Source organism: Camellia sinensis, chromosome 2 (genome assembly GCF_055761805.1).
Source record: "Camellia sinensis isolate YWXY chromosome 2, ASM5576180v1, whole genome shotgun sequence".
NCBI classification, from domain to species: domain Eukaryota; kingdom Viridiplantae; phylum Streptophyta; class Magnoliopsida; order Ericales; family Theaceae; genus Camellia; species Camellia sinensis.
Window position 1 is genome coordinate 222,458,660 of NC_138962.1, and position 21,445 is coordinate 222,480,104.

Genomic DNA, 21,445 nt, shown 5'->3' on the forward strand with positions numbered 1-21,445 from the left:
CTATTGAGCAAAGATTACAACAGTCGTCTTTACAGAATAAAATTAAATTAATTGAAAAAGAATTTCAAACAGAAATTTGCAGTGATATTCCCAATGCTTTTTGGGAAAGGAAAAAACACATAGTTTCTCTTCCGTACGAACCAGACTTTGATGAACGATTTATCCTAACCAGAGATCGCCCTAATCAAATGAAAAAAGAATATTTAGAAATATGCAAAATAGAAATTCAAAATCTTCTCCAAAAGAAGTTGATCAGAACTAGTCATTCTCCTTGGAGTTGTATAGCATTTTATGTCAATAAAAATGCAGAAATTGAAAGAGATGTGCCAAGATTAGTTATTAATTATAAACCTCTTAATGATGCCTTAAAATGGATTAGATATCCCATTCTGAATAAAAAAGATCTTCTTGATAGATTACAGGATGCAATCATATTTTGTAAATTTGACTTAAAATCAGGATATTGGCAAGTACGAATTGCAGAACAGGATATGTATAAAGCTGTTTTTACTGTACCTTTTAGACATTATAAATGAAATGTTATGCCCTTTGGTTTAAAAAATGCACCATTCGAATTCCAGCATACTATGAATGATGTATTGTCTCCTTATACATAATTCTTTATCTGTTATATTGATGATGTTCTTATTTTCTCTTCATCAATAGACCAACATCTTAAACATCTTAATATTTTTAAGCATGTTATTATCAGAAATGGTTTAGTTATATCTACAGCAAAAATGAAACTTTTTCAAACAACAATACGTTTTCTTGGTCATAATATTCATAATGGAACTATTATACCAATTGACAGAAGTATAGAGTTTGCTTCCAAATTTCCAGATGAAATAAAAAATAAAACTCAATTACAGAGATTTCTCGATAGTCTAAATTATATTAGAGACTATTATCATCAGTTATCCTAGGATACTGCTATCCTCTGCACTAGATTAAAGAAAAATCCTTCTCATTGGACAGATGCGCACACTGCTGCAGTACAGAAAATGAAAACTAAAGTAAAACAACTTCCCTATCTTGCTTCACCAAATCTAGAATGGAATAAAATAGTGGAAACTGACGCCTCTAACTATGGTTATGGAGGTATTTAAAACAGTTTAACCCTACCAGCCAAAAAAAAGAGTTATTAAGATTTACATCAGAAAATTGGACTAAAGCTGCTTTAAATTATCCAATGATTAAACAAGAATGTTTAACAATTGTTAAATGTGTTTTAAAATTTCTGGATGACCTATTAAATCAACAATTTTTAATTCGTGTTGATTGTTCAGCAGCCAAACAGATATTTACAAATTAGCAGAGTACATTATCAGCATTTGACTTTGATATTGAATATATTAAAGGTAGAACTCTCTACCAAACTTTTTAACCCGTGAATATTTGCAGGGATCATGACCAGTAGAAGTGGCCATGGCCCAAGTCGTCGAGGCTGAGGCAAAGGAAACCCTTACCAGGATCCATATACAACAGAATTTCTAGTGCTACAAGCCTCTAACAGTAATAAAGGGGAATCCTCTAGTCAATCTGCTAAGGATGTCCTCCTTACTCATAAACAGTACATTCCTAACAGTATTACTAAAGAAACAATTCTTTATATCGAACTAGTAGATGAAAAATGGATGACTGATCCATTGGAAATTAAGCGTCGTTATCTTACGACTCAACAATTTCCTCCCCATTTTGGCCAGTACCGCTATATTTGTGAACAGATACTCATTGAGACTACTACCATAGAAATCAAGCATACTTTTCATAATCCTTCCAAAACTGCCAGTCCTATCCAATTTAGTAAAACGACAATCCGCAATATCATGCTCATTTCTACATAGGGCATTCATCTACACAACACTCGTCAACTTGACATTCGTAACAAGGAAACTCGTTACAGTTATTGAGACTATATCGATGCATTTACTTATGCTTTTTATTACCAGAATCCCATTCGCAATCACTCTTGGTTTATCCGTATTTGTCCCGATGTTCTCAAAAACGATTTACCTAATTGGTTTCTCGTTTAGTGGGATAAATTTGGGTTACAACTTGAGGTTTTACCAGTATCCATCCGTGAAGCTTTTAATGAATGGCAAATTGCTTATTCTCATTTACCAGGACATTTAGATATTTCCATGACCAAATCCCTGGTTCATTTTACCATCCATTTTAGTATTCCATGGATATGGAAATGGGATTTCCAGTGCGATTACCATAATAAAATCCCACATCTCAAAAGAGTTTTTTTGTGAGATGGTGGGACAATGGTATGAATCCCACTCTACCAGAAACTGTCCAAAAGATCAAGGCACATGCTCAAGCTTGTTGGGATGTTGTTCCCAAAACAATTCCTAGCCAACCGGTTATTCAAAACCCTTTTTTACAAATCTAAACAGAATTACGCCAAAAATATTCGAATTTGTTAGAAACAGAACTAGTTATCAAAAGCATGGATTTCATGAAGGAATAATTTCTCCAAATTATTTCCAATGACGACACCTCCATGAAATTCGTTACTAGCAGTCAAGACCAAGAAGATCCAGACCCTGATGAAAATGAATTTACTGTTATAGCCGGAGAATCACAGGACCCTGTAGATGATGAACACAACTTTTGGTGATTTTTGGGATTTACTTACCAGCATGATTGCCGAAAAGATTGACAGGGAAAAAGATAAAAAAAGAAAAGGCAAAGCATGAGCCTTTGTTCCCCTACCAGTAAGATTCACTAGGAGTGTCGGCATAAAATGACAACCAACAGTGAAGATATTTTCAGAAAAACAGATACTTAGTCTGTCATCCAGCACAGGACTGTCCAGTTGTCCCAATCCAGCTCAACAAAGATAGGGATGCTGAGTCAAAAGTAAAAACCACTCAGCCATGAGGATAAGGCCGATCGACTCCTAGCTATTCAGGACACACCACCTGTCATCTACCTTATCTTACCTTTACTATTGTTTTATTTATTTATTTAAGGGATACCTTCACCCTTGTTGAGGCAGAGTTTTTTTTAACTTTAAGATTTTCTCTTTCAGAGTGCTTTGGAGTGTACCTCTCTTTCCTCTCTTGTAAATTTTCTCAGTTTATGATTTTTTTTTTTTTATTGACAAAGAAAAATTTCATTAAATATGAAATTTGAAGGTACAAGGAGATAAAACGCATTGAGAGAGATTCGAAGAGTAAAAATTCACTCTCCTACTACTGCTACTCGCGTTCTTACAACCAACCTCTTAACCTCACGGTTTTAAATTTTAAAAAGCAACTAGAGAAAAAAAGAAAAAAGAAATAGAGTAAAATAGAACACACTCTTAAGCCCCCACCTAACACCTAACACACAGCCATACACCCCACGTCTGACTAAGACACTAGATACACTCTTGAGCCACACGTTCAGTTTATGATATATAAATTAAGTATTGACGAACTATGCTATTTTGAAGACTCTGATTGTAAGTATTTTCTTCTCTTCTTTTATATTTATGTATGTCTGTAAATTTACTTGTTGAATTACGTGAAGTATTAGAATTTTATATTCAACGTCATAACTCATGCTCAAACCAATTACAAGATTGGTATTTACAAGCACATATTAATAAGCAATTAGAATTTATTAATCAAAAAATAAGATTAACTGAAGAGCAGATCCAAGAAGAGATCTGCCGCTTAGCAGCCGCTAATTGGCCTTCACCACCTCAACAGTAAATCATGAGATCATATATGTAGAAATTTAAATCTAATATAATAATAATACTAATAATAGTATTAAAAAAAATTCTCAAGTTTTAACCTTGTAATAAAATAAATATTTTAATTTTATCAATTTAAATTTAAATTTATTTTCAATCTAAACTATATCTATATTTTCCTCGTCTAAACCCAATCAAAAAACATAAAATTGTAGTCATTAAGCTTAATGAAAGAGCAAATATTTATGTACAATTACATTAAATTTAATAGTTAAAATACTATTTTCTATTGATTTTATTTAACGGAAATAAACAAATTTTTAGATTAAAAACAAATCAAAATATTAAAGTTAAAATTAAAAATTTATTTTATTACAATAATCAAATTTTGATTTTTTTTTTTGTTTTCACTTATTTTTATTAACTCTTTATTGAAAGCATTTCTCTCACCTCTCTTGAAGTTTATACTAGAAAATGGGAGGAAGGAGGAAATTGAACTTAATTTAATATATATTAAGGTTGTGTTTGGATCATATATTTGGATAGAGATCCTACCAAAATTCATGATTTAAACACAGCATAAGAGAGAAAGAGAAAGAGAAAACGAAGAAGATATGAGCAAAATATAAAAGAATATTCATATAAATAAAAAAAATCATCAATCAAAATATATAAATTTGCAAAAGCACTAAATATAAATAGGAAAATAAAATAAATTAAAAATATTTTTTTATATATATTATTAAAAACAAATATTATGTTCTTATTCACGAGCAATATCCAAACTCTGGGGGAACTTGGTTCGATTACTATACGAGATTAAAATTTTGGTTCGAGTTGATTCAATTATCAAACAAGTCAAATTCAAATAAGTTTTAAACAAATCAAGCTCAAGCTTTCCCCAATCATTTCGTAAAAAGCTCAATTTATTTTCAGCCCTAACACGAGCGCTTGCTTCATTTATTTGTTCGTTACGTACAAACGATGCATTAGCATTATAACATGAGCTGCTTCTCTTTTTTAACAGACCGCAGATAGCAGAAGCATGTGTTCAAATATCCAGAAGCAATAACAAGACACATTCAACACAGAAACCTGTCATCTAGCTTAAACAACTTCATTAACTAAAGCCATTTTTTCAAACAGTTTCATTAACTCAAGGAGATCGATCATAACAAGTAAGAAATACAAAATTATTCACTGAAGTACGCAAGATTATTCACGGAACAATATTCCACAAGATTATTGGAGGATCACCTAGGCTTTTCGATGCTTCGAATGAAACAGACACGAGCTTCAGATTCCAGCAACCACCAACAAGAAATACAATTTGCTCAGTTGCACCGAAGGCGTTCTCCATCTGCGGCAACATAGAATGCAAAAAGATATACCTAAGTGGATAATGATGACAAAATATAGCAATTGGTTGCTGAGTATAGACGAACTTTAATACGCCGATGATAGCATATTCTCTGTAATAACACAAACTGGCAAATAACATCTCAACATGAATTGTTACGTGCCAAGAAAGGATAAATAAAATAAATAAAAAAGATAGATATAGCACATTTCACACCTAAAATGAAGTTATAAATGACCAAAAGGAATTGCTGCGAAAGAACACACAAAAAATAAAATAAAATAAAAAAACCATGACCGCAATGTAAAGCTTTCTGTTCGGTATATCAAGGAAACACATTACATTCAACCAAGGGGTTGTAGATGTGTGACTAGCCTTTTGGGAAGCCAGCCAAAAGCCAACTTTTAACTTATTTTGAGTCACATCATCTCACATTTTTTTCAATAAAAACCAAAAAAAGTCAAAAAGCAGCTTTTAACCATCTTCCCAAGGAGAGGTCTTGGGATCCACTCTTAGGAATGGGATGGAAGGCAAGACTTAAGAGCTTGCAAGGAAAACATGGGAGTTCAACTAAAAAGAAACACATTACACTCTCTCTCTCTCTCTTTTTATTTTTCTTAAAACTTTTATATTGTAAGAAATAATGTATAGAGAAAGAGAGAGAATAAATTGTATGTATTATTATTGATTGATATATTGATTGATAGATTACAAGATTCCTATACAATCTATATATAGAAGAAAATGTGGTAGTAGGTGTAGTGGAGGTGATAGTGGGTTAGGTGAAGTGGAGTGTGTAGTGGAGTAGGTGAAGGTAAAGATGGGAAATTCTAACAGCCCCCCGCAAACTCAAGGAGGAGAGAAACTAACCAACTTGAGTTTGGAGAGAGTAACAAAACAAGAAAATACATAAAAATAAAAAAGGATAGGAGACACTGTATGGTCGTGTCAGACCGTTGGTGAAGACACTGAAAGGTGGTGTCATAACGTGGTAGAGGACACTGTATGGTGGTGTCATAACGTTGTAGATGACACTGTATGGGGGTGTCATAACGTGGTAGAAGACACTGTATGGTGGTGTCAGACCGATGTAGAAGACAGTTTATGGGGTCATGTCGGACCGTTGTAGAAGACAGTTTATGGGGTCATGTCGGACCGTTGTAGCAGACAATGTTGTGATAGTTGTTGTGACAGTTTACGGAGTCTTGCTGGACCCTTGTAGAAACTAACCGGAATCAATGTCGGGACAGTTTACAGAGTCTTGTCGGACCCTTGTAGAAACTAACCGGAATCTATGTCGGGACAGTTTACAGAGTCTTGTCGGACCCTTGTAGAAACTAACCGGAATCTATGTCGGGACAGTTTACAGAGTCTTGTCGGACCCTTAAAAAGTTGCACCCTCAAAAGGTGTGCCCAATTTTGTCAAAAGGCGTGCCATCAAAAGGCGTGCCCAATTCATCAAAAGGCGTGCCATCAAAAGGCGTGTCCACTTTGTCAAAAGATGTGCCATGAAAAGGCGTGCCAGTTTGTCGGGCGGCAAGAGGCGCGCGATACGCGTGGCTGCCTCGGCTATTTAACCAAGACGAAGGCTGAGGCTGAGGCATACCATTCTGAAACCTCTGAAACCAACCCTTCGCTGAAAAAACTCTGCCTCTGCGGAGAGAGAAACTGTGGAACACTTTGTTGCCATTCTGTCACCAACCCTTCCGAACATTACCAGTCTGAAATTGCTATTTCGCTGAAACACTTAGCAACCCAAAAACATGGCCTCTTCTTCCCGTCCAGCTACCCAGAACCTGCTCACGCTCTTTCCAGAACTAAACGAGCCCACAAGAGAAATAACTGGTGCGGTGGCCAGTGAACCTCAACCAAACACCTCTGGTTTTGCTCCATTGAACTTTCCGATGCGGTCGGTGGAGCAAAAAATGGCGGTGCAAACTGATATTGAGGCTAATCAGTATACTCTGAAGTCATGCGTGGAAACCATGACGGCGGTCACAAATTTGTCGAACCGGCTGCAGAGTAGGACAAATGAGGTGCAGCATTTAAATTCCCAGCTGGCTCTGCTCCAACGCATGTATAAGGATGCGCGAGCAGAGATAAGTGTGCTAAAGGCGGAAAACAAGGAGCTGAAACGGAAGGCCAGTTTTATGTTCCGATTTGGAGGGCCGCCATATGCTGCAGTGGAGGAGCAGGGAGTAGTGATCATGCCCAGTGGAGTGGGAAACACGGAGGCAACACCGGCAAGGGCCGCCCAAGACGGTGGCAAGAAGAAAAGACCGGCGGAATAGGCGAGAAGAAAAATCCCACTGTTCCGATTTGTGTTGGTTGTGTTTTGTTTTGTTTTGTGTTTTTTTATTTTATTTTTTTTTATTATTTTTTTTTTTTATGGTGTAAAATGCTGATCGGGGTTGATCCCCGGCATGAAGAAATGACAAGTTTGTAAAATGTTATTTTTTTTTTTTTTTTTTTTTTTTTTTTGTTTTGGGAGTGTTTTGTTGAAAAAATAAAAATAAAATGAAAGAAAACAAGGGAGAAAGAAAATAGATAAAAAATATTTATAGATGGATTATATGAAAAACATCAGTGCGATTGTTTCAAAATAAAGTGGGGTATCTAAAAAAGAGGAAAAGTGACTTGGAAAAAATAAACAAAAATAAGTGATTTTTGAAATCAAATGGAGGAGAGAGAGGGACAAACCCATGTGATAAAGTGAAGAGAGAGTCGGTGAGTGGGGTGCAAAAGGTGAAGGAGAAATGATGGATTGAAAATGGTTTGTGTCAAAAGTGGACACTGTTAGTGGGGAACATGAGTGCATTGATTATTTGATATAATAATAATAATAATAAAAATAAAAAGTTAGAACAGTTGGAGAGAATGAGTGGAGTATGGTAAGGGTTTCATCCAAAGCCAAAATTTCTGCAGCGAATCACTTCGCAAATCCTAGCATGAGCTTTTTCTCTTTCCAGGCTTATTCATGAATTTCCTGGTGATTTCAAGAGCCTCTGGTGGCATTGTGGCAGAGAACACCCCAACTTGGATTTTGGGTGGCAGCATAGTTATCAAATCGAGATTCGTATCGTGAATCGAAATGATTTTGTACCGAATCGCGAATCGAATCGAATCGTGAATCGTAAAGATTCGGTCACTTTTTTAAAATTACTTAAAAATATATATTTACACATTTAGATGATAAATATATCTTATGAAAATGAAATATCTAGGCTTCAATCAATAAAAATGTTATTTTGAGTGATAATCACGTAGTTTAATAGGTAAAAAGTTAACAAAATTCTTATGTAAGATCACTATCTTACTTTTTTTCTTTTTAGATATTTCTTATCAACCATTCTTAATAAAGATAATAACCAAATAGACAAATTATCAATTTTCAAAATAACAATAATTAACAACGATATTGATATTTGGACAATAAGCATACATACTTTTCTAAGTAACAATGAACAAATAATAAGAAAGAATTATTTAGAATATTTTATTTTAAAGCTTAAAACATTTTCAAAGGTATAACTGACCTCACATATATAATATTCAATTATATTCAATTTAATAAAATAGCAATAGATAATTCATAGTGTAACTTTAATCTTAAACATCTTTAGAAGATATATTATGATTTTTTAAAGGGGAAAAAAATGAGAAAAAATGTTAAAAATATGTTAGATCTGAATGAATCTGATTGGATTCTATTAAAAACTTAAAGATCACTAAAATAATAACAAATTATGTATATATATTGGTTATTTTGGTATTAAACGCTATTATAAGTTGTATTATGTCATTTTCACCAAAAATATGGAGAAAGAAATAGTTGAAAATATGTCGGACACAATAATTTAAAAAATTATGTGAATCGTAAAAAGTGAATTAAATCGTGAATCGATTGTGAATCGTGCGACTCACTAGAGATTTACTTCCAAAATAGATTCACCCATACATTCGTATCGATTTTGCAAAAAATTCGAATCGAATCGTGAATCGAATCGCGAATCGTAAGATTCTGATAACAGAGAGATTCACTTATAGATTCGTATCGATTTTACAAAAATTGTGAATCGAATCGCGAATCGAATCGCGAATCGTAAGATTCTGATAACAGAGGGTGGCAGCAACTGAGAACACCCCAACCTGGATTTTGGGTGGCAGCAACTGGAAAATATCATAGATCTGATTTTTAAAAATCTCGTGACAGCATTTCATCAGCTTCATCCAAGACAAACATTTTGATGTAAACAGGGCGAAGTGATTGTCTCCGCAACATGTCAAACACACGACCAGGAGTACCAAGAACAACATGAACCCCACTGGAGAGAATGCGCTGATCTTCGCGCACACTAGTCCCTCCAACACAAGCATGAACCTTCACACTTTGCTGGGCAAGTTCAAGAGTGGGTGGAAGAACCAAAGCTTGGCACTCAACCAAGCTATAATCTAGCTGCTGCAGAATTCCAGAGCAGAATGTTGCAGTGTTTCCAGTTCCAGACTGTCTCGTCATATGAGGTGAAGAATTCTTCTCCATCAGCCTCACACATGACTACAGTTGCACAAATCTTTGTTGATTTTATCAGCGGAATAGGTTGAGGCCCGGCGGGCGGCTAAGGTGAGGTTGCCGCCCGCCGGGGAAGCGAAAATACTAGGTTTTAAACCAGCTCTGATACCATGTAAGAAATAATGTATAGAGAAAGAGAGAGAATAAATTGTATGTATTATTATTGATTGATATATTGATTGATAGATTACAAGATTCCTATACAATCTATATATAGAAGAAAATGTGGTAGTAGGTGTAGTGGAGGTGATAGTGGGTTAGGTGAAGTGGAGTGTGTAGTGGAGTAGGTGAAGGTAAAGATGGGAATATAGAAGAAAATGTGGTAGTAGGTGTAGTGGAGGTGATAGTGGGTTAGGTGAAGTGGAGTGTGTAGTGGAGTAGGTGAAGGTAAAGATGGGAAATTCTAACATATATAGTTAAACATATTACAAACTGCCACATGACTGGGACATCCACTATCAAATGTGAGGCGTCATTTGTAATCAAGTAGCCAAAGCGATGGCGTGAATATATTGAACATCCCTGCTTCTAGCAGGTTTTAATGAGGAATGAAATGAGGTATAAAAAGCTAGCTATAATTGGAGATCATAAAATTGCCAAACAAATAGAATAAAACAAAATAAATGGAAAAGCTAGAGCACTGTCTGTAGAAGATAGTAAAGTAATATTCAGTTTTCTTACTGCAACTCTATGTAATTAAACCTTATCTGAAAATGAACGGAAGTTAAATGTGAGATCCCAGTGAATCATATCATAGTCCACTTATGTGTATATGCCAGCCAAACGTTCGTTGTGGAGTGAATAAAATAATTAGGTTAACTCAAAGTTGGAAGATTACATGGAGCCGTTTTGAAATGAGCCCTTCAAGGTCTGAAATAGAAGCAAATGTATAAGGTCTAACACCCCAACAAAATGTGTTGATCGGTACACAACGAATCTTAACCTACAATTGTTGCACACAACACAGCACAGATTAGATGATTCTAGAGATCCTAGTGCTGATCAGCCTTTTAAACAAGTTGTTCATTGTCAAACAAGAAAGAAACAAAATGAAATTATCCTCGTCTTTTCTTCTTCTTCTTTTTTCCTATTTGCCATTCCAATAGACAAAACAATTTTGAATTTGATATTCAATTCAATGTTAAGTGCTTAAAGCATACATTAATTCAAACAGCCGAGCTGAGTTTCTGAAGTTATATGCCTAATTAATCTAAAGAGAACTAATGGAGATTTTCGTTCAAATTTTCAAGGTTAATGGCAAGATCAATTTTGATAATGAATACCAACATTTTTTTTTCTCCACCCTGCAGGAGAAAATTCTACACAAAACCTCTTTCACAATTCAAGGTATCCTTGTTAGGATGGCCTACTTTCCTCCCACTTATCAGTACAGTGGGAATCATAACAGCCACATTAAAATAGTGGCTGTCAGAGATGATGAACAATTTCTAAAGGGACAATGTCTCACCTGATATGCATCTTCACACCCTCAGTTTATTATCAAAACCAATTGCATACTACCATACTTGGTTTTCATATATTCTCTTGCTTGTTTTGAAGTGATATATATAACCCAGATGAGAGTTAACTTGGTGGGACGGTGTACTATACCTACAAAGACATTAAACTGGTACATTTGGTGGACCAGTCTCCCCCAGCTAGCTTATTCTTTCACTGATAAACATTAGCTACTATAAGCTGAAAATTTTGCTACCTCTACAGATCAGAATGCATTATGCGACACCCAAAGCTTTTAAATCAATTTCCCGTTTATACATGTGTACCCCGTTAACAGATATCATAAAATGAACATGAAATATCATGCAAGCCACATGTCTCAGTCATTTAACGAAAAAAACAACTTGAGTTTCTAGATAGTTGTTAGTGGGCAAATTGACATGACATAATTTTAACTAATCAAAGCACAAGTATGTTACTGGCAGTTTTAACTGTTCTTTGTTATCTTTGTGCTTTCCCTAAACTCATTGAACTTCATAAAGACATTAGGTGAGGTAGTTAGCACCCATAGAAATATCCAATCTCACAAAGTTATGAGCACAACATTCCTACATCATGCAGATAACACACTACCAGAAAGCCCCCATAATAAATGGAATCGCACAATTCACTCAATTTCCAATTCAACAACACTATATGAGTCATTTTTGTTGAAACCCGTATTGAATTGAATAGTGAATCGTATGATTCTAACAAACAAATTTTCCTACATATCAATCATAACTTCTAATAACAATTCAGCCAGAATAATAACTTAATAACAAACCTAACCTCTCATTATCTGAGCTTCTCCTTCCCAGAACTCTTCTTCGCCGCCTCATTTATCTTCTCAATGTACCCTTCAATGGGTGGTGTCAAGGTAGCCATAAACCTATTCACCGGGAACGGACTCAAATCCGGGACCAAAGCTGCAGCTTTCAAACCCTCAGGCAATGCCTCAATTGCCTCCTTCTTCAACCTCAACAAATTTGACTCTGCCGCCTGTCTCACTCGGTTCCTCCTCATCAAAACCCTACTGTACTCCTTCGCCAGCCTCCGACCATCTTCGACCGTCAATTCATACTTGGGAACCAAATCAGCATCAACCAAACCCAATGTGATTAGATCCAAACCCGGTGTCCCAACCATCATAGGCGAATCAAACTCCGATTTCTTCTTCTTCTTCAACATCTCAACTTCTTTGGCTCGAGCTTTGCTAATGAGCCCCATCTTCTCTCTCTCGGCTTCTCTTTCGATTTCTTTAGGTTTCAAATACCTCACAGGACTTGTAGCATTCAAGCAATCATCAAGCATTTTTTCAAATCCATTTCTTCCTCTCTCTCCTCCCCCTTTTTGAGAGGGTTCTCCACTCGATTTTCCCTTTTTGGTGGAAACTATTGATCGCTTCAATGGCGCAGCGGCTTTCAATTTCCCTTTCCCTTTCGCAGTTCCACTTACGGAGCATCTTTGAATGAATTGATGGCTTAAGAACTCTACAGATGAGCTCAGATGTTTCAATTTCTTAGCATCGATTACTCGAATCATCTTCCGAAACAGAGCCTAAGCCTAAAACCCTAGAGACGAAAATGAAGAAAACAAAACCCGTCTGATATTGCCCCACCGAGTAGAGCCGAGTTGTAAAATTTCTGCAATTTTCATAACAACGAGTATGAATTGTCGAAAAATACTAGGGCATTAACCACATCTATATATATATATACACACACACACATAAGCAAGCATATAACAAACAAACATAGAGGTCAATGAATGTGTGTGCATTTGGTAGCCAAGAAAATGAAGGAAAGGTCGAGAAACTTGAAACTTTATTAGTTAAGAACTGTGAATCGTTGATTTTTATAGCTTAAGATTACGAATCAGAAACTTTGAATAACTGAGATACAATATATATATACAATGAAGGTTTAAGGAATAACTACCAATCAATTCCGGGGAGATTTCAACGATTAGCCGACGGAGGATTGGAGATAGCAACGGCGGCGACGGCGACGTGCAGCGGTGGCCGTGGCGTTGCGGCGGCGGCGGCTAGGGCAAATGTTCAGAGTCTCTCTCGACCGAGCGAAACCCCAACAAAACCTCTCATGTTTTTTTTAGGGGCTTTTCAGCAAAAATAAAAATAAAACAGACGACAAAAAAGATGTTTCACATTCATATCATTGCCTCAAAAGTTCTGATAATTTCGTGATCTACCCTGTACGTTTTATATATTTAATATAATTATCCTCAGACATAGCAAAATTTCTAACAATTATAATAATTTCAATTATATTTTTAAAATTACACTGCTCTGTCATGATAAAATCTTTATCCACAATTTATCTTCACAACCATATTTGTAAAGCATTTTTCTGTAAAAGTGGTATGGAAAAATATGTTTGAGTTTAAATCCGATTTTTTTGCTTTTAATAAAAAATTTTAATAGTTTAATCGAATTTTTGTTTTTACATTTTAGGTTTCCACAGGGTTATTTTGAAAATTAATTGTTTTAGTTGATTTTTTAATTTTTTACCAAAAGCCGTATAGAAAAATGAAAAGAAGAATTAACCTTTTTTTATAATAGCTTTTTAACTATTTTACTATTTTAATTTAGATATACTTTTATATTTATATATATTTTTTGTTGTATTTATTGAATTTTTTTAAATGTCTCATCTCACTCTCCTACAACTATCATTATTCTTCTTTCTCTCTTAGTTTGTCTCTTTAAAAAGGGCTTTGAATCTTCTCTTTCCATTTTCTCTCTCTCTCTCTCCTACTATTATCACATAACCACAACTTAAATTCAACATAGTTTAATTATTTTTATTTTTAAATAATTAAACATTAATTTTAAATTCAAACTAACAATATGACATCACTAAAAAAGTGAAATAAAACGATGAACAGAGAAATGAAGCAAGGATTCCAACCATATAAGAAAGTTGCCATCAAAATCCAACATTGGTTTTGTAGGGCTTATATATATGAAGCTTGTCAATGAGCTTTTATACCAACAACATAAATCGAAAGTGGCTTATCGTCAAAGCAATTTTATGATACAGTTGTCCATCTAAAAATAATGCTACATAAGTCATCTGAAAATAGAATTGCCAAATCTTATTTCAAAGATGAACAATAATACAAGAGTAGATTACATAAAAAGACCTCTTCTACATTACAGAACCATAAGCGTCTCACAAAGGAGATCTAAAAATCATTTGAAACCAATGATGGGAGTGCACGAAAGACAGACTCTGCTAGCCAATCGCATGCATCTATTCCGTTCCAGAAATCTTCTTCTTCAACACTTCAATGTCTGTTGCCAGTTCTTTTCTACTTTCCTGAGAAATTAATCGTTTTTTTGTCAGCGAATAGTGACTTTCAAGCAAACTAAAATTGATAAGGTACATAAAGTTTCCAATACATGAACTAGCTTACAACCTAACAAATTGTCTTTGTAAATGATACTAACTATAAAAAAAAGAAAAAAGAAAAAAGAAAAAAAAAGTGCATATATATATGAGAAAAGAGACTAGAGAGAAATGATAGTTTATTAATAAGCTTGAAACATTTGTACATTCTTTATACAGGGGCGGTTATGAAGAATTACAATTATTTTAAGCTTTGTTAATCAATGTCCTTATGACACTTGTTAACAAGACCCATACTTGTTTAGATTATGAACTGTACCAAAAAAAAGGATTCTACAACATCCCAATCTATATTCACAAAAGAAAGTATGCTCCACTTACGGATAGAAAATTGCTTCAAAATTTACCTTGAACAGAAGATATCGGTAGACAAACCATCCAGTGTATCCAAGCCCTACCAACTCCATGATCTTTGGAAGCTGATATATATTTCAAGAGAAACATTAAAAAAACAAAAAATAAAATAGCGATTCAACAAAATAGCGCCAAAAGAAATTGATTATAAATTGTATGAAAAACTATATGAAAACATCAATAACTTTTACTAAAATCAAGCAATATTACTAAATCACATCACCTACCAGAGGGACGGAGTTGATGGCCCCGACGACAATTGAAGATAGCCAAACTGCAACAATAGCCCCACCTCCATAGAGAATGACTGTGGATTTGTTTTCTACTGCATCCCACTATTAAACAACGCACCAAAAGATTCAAATAAATAAATAAAAAAAACGTGAATCGTCAAATTGACTCAAATTAGGAGAGGTTATCAAAGAATCAGTTGAAAGACAAACAGAGAAACAGATCAATGGGAAAGCATAATGCAAAAAAGAAGTTTGATGCCTCCTCTTCTAGGGCATGATGCCCGGTTTGTTCCCTTACCTTTTCCTTTAGATCATTGAATAACTCTCCAGCATCGGCAGGGGATGACTCTTCTGAGGAAGAGGCTTTGACTTGGAGCAAAGAAAACCTCCGGGATTCTGTTTTAAAGAGAAATGAGAAACAAAAGTGTCATCAAGTTAAAAATTCTTGGTCCTCTTCCCAAAGCTGGATGTACAATATAAGAAGAGTTTTGAAGCTGCACACGTTGAGCAGTTTGCTATCCATCCACAAGACTCAAATCCAGATGCCTCGAGTCATTTGCTGGAATTAGGTCTACTAAGAACTCGGGAAACTACAAGTAATAGTTATTATCGAACCCCACCATAAATCTGTAAAGCCTACCCAGAGGAGAATTCCACTCAATGGAATGTAAAGCAAACCAAATACTCAAAGCACAGTGAACACTGATTATTATCTGTAGAAAAATATTGTCTTGATATTAATAAATGCAACTAAAATATCCTCTTCTCTCCTCAAAAGATCAGACTTTTAGATGCTCTTTAAGTGAAGCTTCACAGCCCTTTGGTAATGAAAAATGCACAAAAGTAAAAGCGAGTAGAATCAACTTCAACCCATTCCCAAGCTTGAGAAACATGTTAGGTCCTCAATTCTCTTCATCAACAAATTCAACCATTAACAAGTGGCTGCCCATGACCCAAAGCATATCCAAGAGAGATAAAATTTTACTTGAAATAAAAATTCCACAATTGAGGTTTTCCTTATATATTGTGCTAAACTGATACTTGAAATTCTTGGTGATATTGAGAATCAATAACATTTTTGTGCTCAAAGTCTCCAAACTCCAATGGATTCTACTGATGTTATGTTTCTCTTCTTTTACTTATTATGAATAAAAGACTTCAGCTACAGAACAAGAAGTCCAAGGATTAATGCACACAAAGGACAATGGCCTTTCAAGGCTCAAGAAGATTAAAAGATTTGGAGAACTTCAGAAAGGAACACCTGAGAGTAGGCATGGAAAGGTATGAATCTATAATCCCAAAAATTCTCTTATTCCGCTCCATTCACACACTCCAAAAGCAGACACAACAAGGCTACTTCCCAGATGCATTAGGTGGCACCTATTTGGACACATGCTATTTAAACATCTCAAAGAAGACATCATACACTGAACTCAGAGTCACCCAATGGAGACTGGCAACAAACAATAGAAAATCCAAAACCAACTAATAATTACCTAGCAATTGGACGGTATTGAGTTCTGCATTAACATTAGCAATATGGCGGCAACCAAGAAGCTAATAGGTTGAACACCAAAGCATACTTTAAAAATTGCAAGCAAGGATTTTCAATTGTCATATTTTAATCTTTTCTTCTTGTTTTCTTCCTGGAGAGGACCTTTAATTAATTTCATTTCAAAACACTTAATTCATTACCATCACATCAGTTCAGAGTGCTCTTATTTCTTATTTATTTCCAGTTTTTTTAAGGTTTAGGATTGAGACTAGAAAACCATGTCATCTACTACTTCACCATGAATACATCAACTATGCTCAACGTAAAGTTTTCTTTTCATACCGACTACATTTTTTCATACATATATCTTACGTACCCAGAAAAATATATATATATATATATATATTTACAAAAGCTATCATAATTTGAAATGTGTCACAACTTTAAATCTACGCCTTACATTCAAATTTCTGACACCCAAATCACACTAAGTTTTAAAATAAAATTAATTCAATAAAAAAATATTTTGAAATTAGTGAAAAGTTTTTTTTTTTTTTTTGGCAGCAGAGACAAGACCCATAAAAAAAAAAAAAAAAAACCCCATTAGCCAATTAAAAGAAAGTTCCAATTAATAAACTGAAACGCAGAGCAAAGCAATTAACAATAGAAGTATAACTTTAGTTAAGAACAACTTCAACTATGTGTTCGATGAAATGCCTCAAAGAGAAGTAAAGTAGTGCAGTGTACCTGAGAGGTGTTTCAAGGAAGTGGAAAAAGCTGGGATGGACAAGCGAGGCGGTGGAAGGGAGGGTAGAGCGGAGCAGCACGGTGTCTTGGCGGCGGCGGCGGTGGTGGGTAACCGACAGGGCATGAAGACGGCGGTGGCCGCCATGGAAGTGGCTGTTGCCGTTGCCATATGTGAATTAAATTGAATTTTTGTAATCCCTTTTGATTCTTGAACTCAACCAAGTCTTTTTTTTGGTGGGTTTACAAAGATTTTTTGTGGGTTTTTGTTTGTGTTTTCTGGGTTCCAATTCAATTCAAACCATTCTTTCATTTCTTTGATCTTTTTATCCATAACATTTTTGAACACCGATTCTTCGAGGTGACACGTGGAGGGACTGAGCATTGTGATTGGTTCTTTCCCTATCTTGAAAATCCACGTTTCAAAGGGTTATGTTTCCTGCAAAGAAAAATGCTTTGAAACTCTAATTTTTGAATTCTAAAGATAGTTCTAATGAGTTGATAGTGGGCTTCACTCACAATTATGTGATGTTTTGGTCTTGATTTATTTTTATTTTATTTTTTTTGTTCATTATCATGTCATTAGTGCGCTATTAGAGCACCAAAATTAGTGATCAATCATTGTTGTTCCTGCAAAATGCTATACATTCTAAATTTTCCACCAAACAAATTATCAAATATTTGAAATCTATTTTTTTATGAATTTCACATTTATGTGTGACATTTGATCATGTATGTAGTAAAAAATTTAATATCCTTATAATTACCCATGTTTTCTCTCTCTTGCTTTTGCTGTCTGTCACTCAAATTTTTTTTGTCGAGAATTTGAGAAATATTATATTACAATTTGTTGTCATCATTTTTTTCTTTTTCTTTTTCATAATATCATTTTATTTCTAATTCTACCCTTATTAACCTAAACTCAACTCTAGCCTCTATCTCTACCCCAGACAACACGAGACCTCTTTACTGCAACCCTTTTCATTTATCTTTACTACCCCCGCAATGCATTCCCGGTTGTCCCATCCTCACCCTTAGAGTGCTCCGTCTTTTTACTTCATTGCACATCATTGCAACCATTCAACCCATTGTTTTTTCTTCTTAGCAATCTCTATTTTTCTCAATCAACATCCCTCTCTTCTCTATCTCAGTCAAACACGAGGGCTAGGATGGGTTGAGGAAGGCTCGGGAAGGAATGGTGGCAGTAGAAATAGGTTGTAGAGCAATTAACAAGAGGTAAGGGTTGCCAAAATTAGAAATGATAGATGTGTGAGTGATTTTCTGACCACACTGCCCGCCTAGTAATCAGCTGGAGAGCACCGGCAAAATAGATGGCTTTAGCATTCTGTAACAGAAAGAAAAAGCTCCGGTGGTAGCTCTTTCACCCGGGGGCACTCCGACGATCAAATCAGTATATCTCTCAAAGATAATCAATTGTTAAACTCACTACTCAAAGTATAAAACTGCGTACCTTAGACCCACGGTGGTGCCTCTTTTTTATAGTTTACTCAATCCTAGTCCCACTAGAAGCTTGACTTCTATGGACTCCAATTCTGTACTTACTTTGGATTTCTCAAGAGATAAAGATAAGCTCCCTAAGAGCTTTATCCTTATCCTAGCAAAGTCTTCTATTTACTCTAGGACTCTTGCCCCCTTATCTATTATCCGCTTATCTCGTATTTCGATATCTTCGGAGATAACCTCGGCCTCGCCGAGATAACCTCGGCGTCACAACCAGGACATGTGACACTTCGGCTGACACGTCGGCGTCACCTTGCCACGTGTTGGTATTCAGAAAATACATCTCCACAACTGCCCCCTAGGTTTTATTACCTCGGCATTTTGAGGTGATGGAACCTATATCTGTATTTTCTTCCAGTAAATCGGCTTAAGATTTGACAGTCGAGATCATTCATTTCTGGCCGACATGCTTTCTCTAAAAAATCAAAGATTTTTAAGGAACTTTTTACGCGTATGAGCTGTCATGCACTTCAATTCAACCGTTTTAGACACGCGTTTCTTTCTTACTGGCTCGTGCCTGTGACGCACCCGTAAGTCATCTCTTCTTCGCATGCGCCGTCTGACGTATGCGCTCTTTTAGGCGTATTGATTGCTTTTGTCGCCGTTTTGATTTTTTGACAAAATCTTTCCCCCTTTCTTTCGTCTCTTCACTTTTGCATCTGAGTTCTCTTGCTTTTTTCTCTCTCTAAAACTCTGTCGCTCGAATCCTCTATTGCTTCAAGCTCCAGGCTCTACAACTTCATTCGTCTCTCTGGTGAGGCTTTCACTACTCTGTCACTTCTGTAACCGTCGTCTGTCTTCAGCGAACTTCATTCCGGCTTCAATTTCTCTGGTAAGCCACTATTCTTTATGTATTCAGTTCACTGATGTTCTTCTATCTTCTTGCTGCCATTACTGTTCTGTTTAAACTGTTAATTCCGTTAATCATATTTATTGTTCACTACTTCTTGTATTTTTGCCACTCTTTTTGGCCTTGTAGTTCTTGTTTTCTTTATGCTTTTGAGAACCCCACTTCTGTTCTTCATTCTGAAACTGCGTTCTGGTTTCTTGTTTCCTGTGTTGTTTTCCAGATCTCTACCTTCAATTTTTGCTTTCAATCTTTGCCTTTATAGATTTAGATTTGGGATTTGTCTATAGAACCTATTAATTCTTAGGAAAAAACTGAAACAATCCTTACCAACATATACCTAGGGTTTCGCCGAGGTCCCGATAACCCCTTCAGAGCATCTTCTTTCTGAAACCTAGCCCTCTGATTTTCGGCCGACGTTATGGGTATGTGGAGGCATAGGGTAGATACCCCGACCAAACTTGAGTACTTTAGGCAGGAGTTCTCCATCCCTGCCGATGTCCACCTGAGACTTGCTGGGGATGATGACTCCATCATGCCTACAAAAAACGCCATGCCTCTTCCCATTGTAGCTTTTACTGAGTGCGGACTCCGGCTCCCACTCAACATTCTTTTTCACGAGATCCTTCATTATTATAAGTTGAACCCTATGCAACTGGCTATCAATTCTTATCGAGTGATTTTTGGTATTATCGCCTTAGCTAAGCAGGAGAACGTTAGGATCACCCATGCCGACATCCAATACTGTTATACCATGTGCGGCCTTAACCTGAAGGAAAAAGGTTACGTCTATTACCTCAAGCCAAAGTCCACTGAATTCAAAATCGTAGCCGACCTTCCAGACTCCAACAAGGGGGCTGGAGATGATTATGTTATTGCTTCGGGAAATTTGGAGTTTGGCGCAGACGAGGACGCCCATCTCTACCCTCTTCCCCGATCAGTTAAAGAGGGCAAGGGTAAGAGCCCAGTGTCAATACTTAGCTGTTTCTGTTCAAGTCTTCAATATTTTATCTATTTCTAATGTCTGTTTCTTCTTGCAGACGTTCACAAGCCAGCAAAAAACTTCCGCCAATCTTACGTTCCTAGTAAGGACCTGAGAAAACTCCTGGACTTGCCAGTTTACAAAAGAAAAGCACCTCTTCTTCTCAACTTTATTCCTACATACAAATCGATTTTGCCCGACGTCCCCAAAAGAAAGAAGAAAAGCCTTTCTCCTCCTACTGCCACAACTCAAACCGCCTCTACATCACGAACAGATCAAAAGTCAACATCTGACCCAACCAATCAACCATCTACTTCGGCCCCATACTTGGTCCCAATACAAGAACGAAAACGTCGGTGAAGACTTGTCAAAACTGCTGAGATGGGTCACCCAAAGCCCGTTGCTCAAGACCTCCTTGCCGATCTCCCTGTTGACGTCGATGCTCAGCCGACGCAAACCATGCCCCCACCAAAGCCGAAACGAACCAAGAAAGCCCAGCCAAAGGCTAAAGCCACTGAAGTTGAGGCTGCGGATACCCTGACAATTTCACAATTGGCAGGGAGTGAGAGGACGGCTTCCGTTCCCAAAAAAAGGTCTGCTGAGACACAGCCATCAGAGTCCACACAATCAAAGAAGCCGAGGTCATCGTCTGCGACGACCTCGGGGTCCAGAATACCAAAAGTCCCCTGGACGCTTGAAATTACTTTAGAAGATAAG

At 36.1% G+C, this 21,445-nt stretch overlaps 2 protein-coding genes across 2 annotated transcripts; both read right to left on the reverse strand.

Moving 5' to 3' along the window:
• Positions 1 to 4,797: 4,797 nt before the first annotated feature.
• LOC114260754 (copper ion binding protein) lies at positions 4,798 to 13,314 on the reverse strand. Its single transcript, XM_028200930.2, has 3 exons — positions 13,062 to 13,314; positions 11,914 to 12,767; positions 4,798 to 5,054 (listed from the first exon to the last, which is right to left on the reverse strand). Exon 2 carries the CDS (start codon positions 12,664 to 12,666, stop codon positions 11,920 to 11,922), a length of 747 nt encoding a protein of 248 aa, XP_028056731.2. The 5' UTR covers positions 12,667 to 12,767; positions 13,062 to 13,314; the 3' UTR covers positions 4,798 to 5,054; positions 11,914 to 11,919.
• Positions 13,315 to 14,215: 901 nt separating this feature from the next.
• LOC114260755 (protein CURVATURE THYLAKOID 1A, chloroplastic) lies at positions 14,216 to 17,706 on the reverse strand. Its single transcript, XM_028200931.2, has 5 exons — positions 17,382 to 17,706; positions 15,438 to 15,535; positions 15,134 to 15,241; positions 14,900 to 14,971; positions 14,216 to 14,462 (listed from the first exon to the last, which is right to left on the reverse strand). Exons 1-5 carry the CDS (start codon positions 17,548 to 17,550, stop codon positions 14,397 to 14,399), a joined length of 513 nt encoding a protein of 170 aa, XP_028056732.2. The 5' UTR covers positions 17,551 to 17,706; the 3' UTR covers positions 14,216 to 14,396.
• Between the last annotated feature and the right edge of the window lie 3,739 nt (positions 17,707 to 21,445).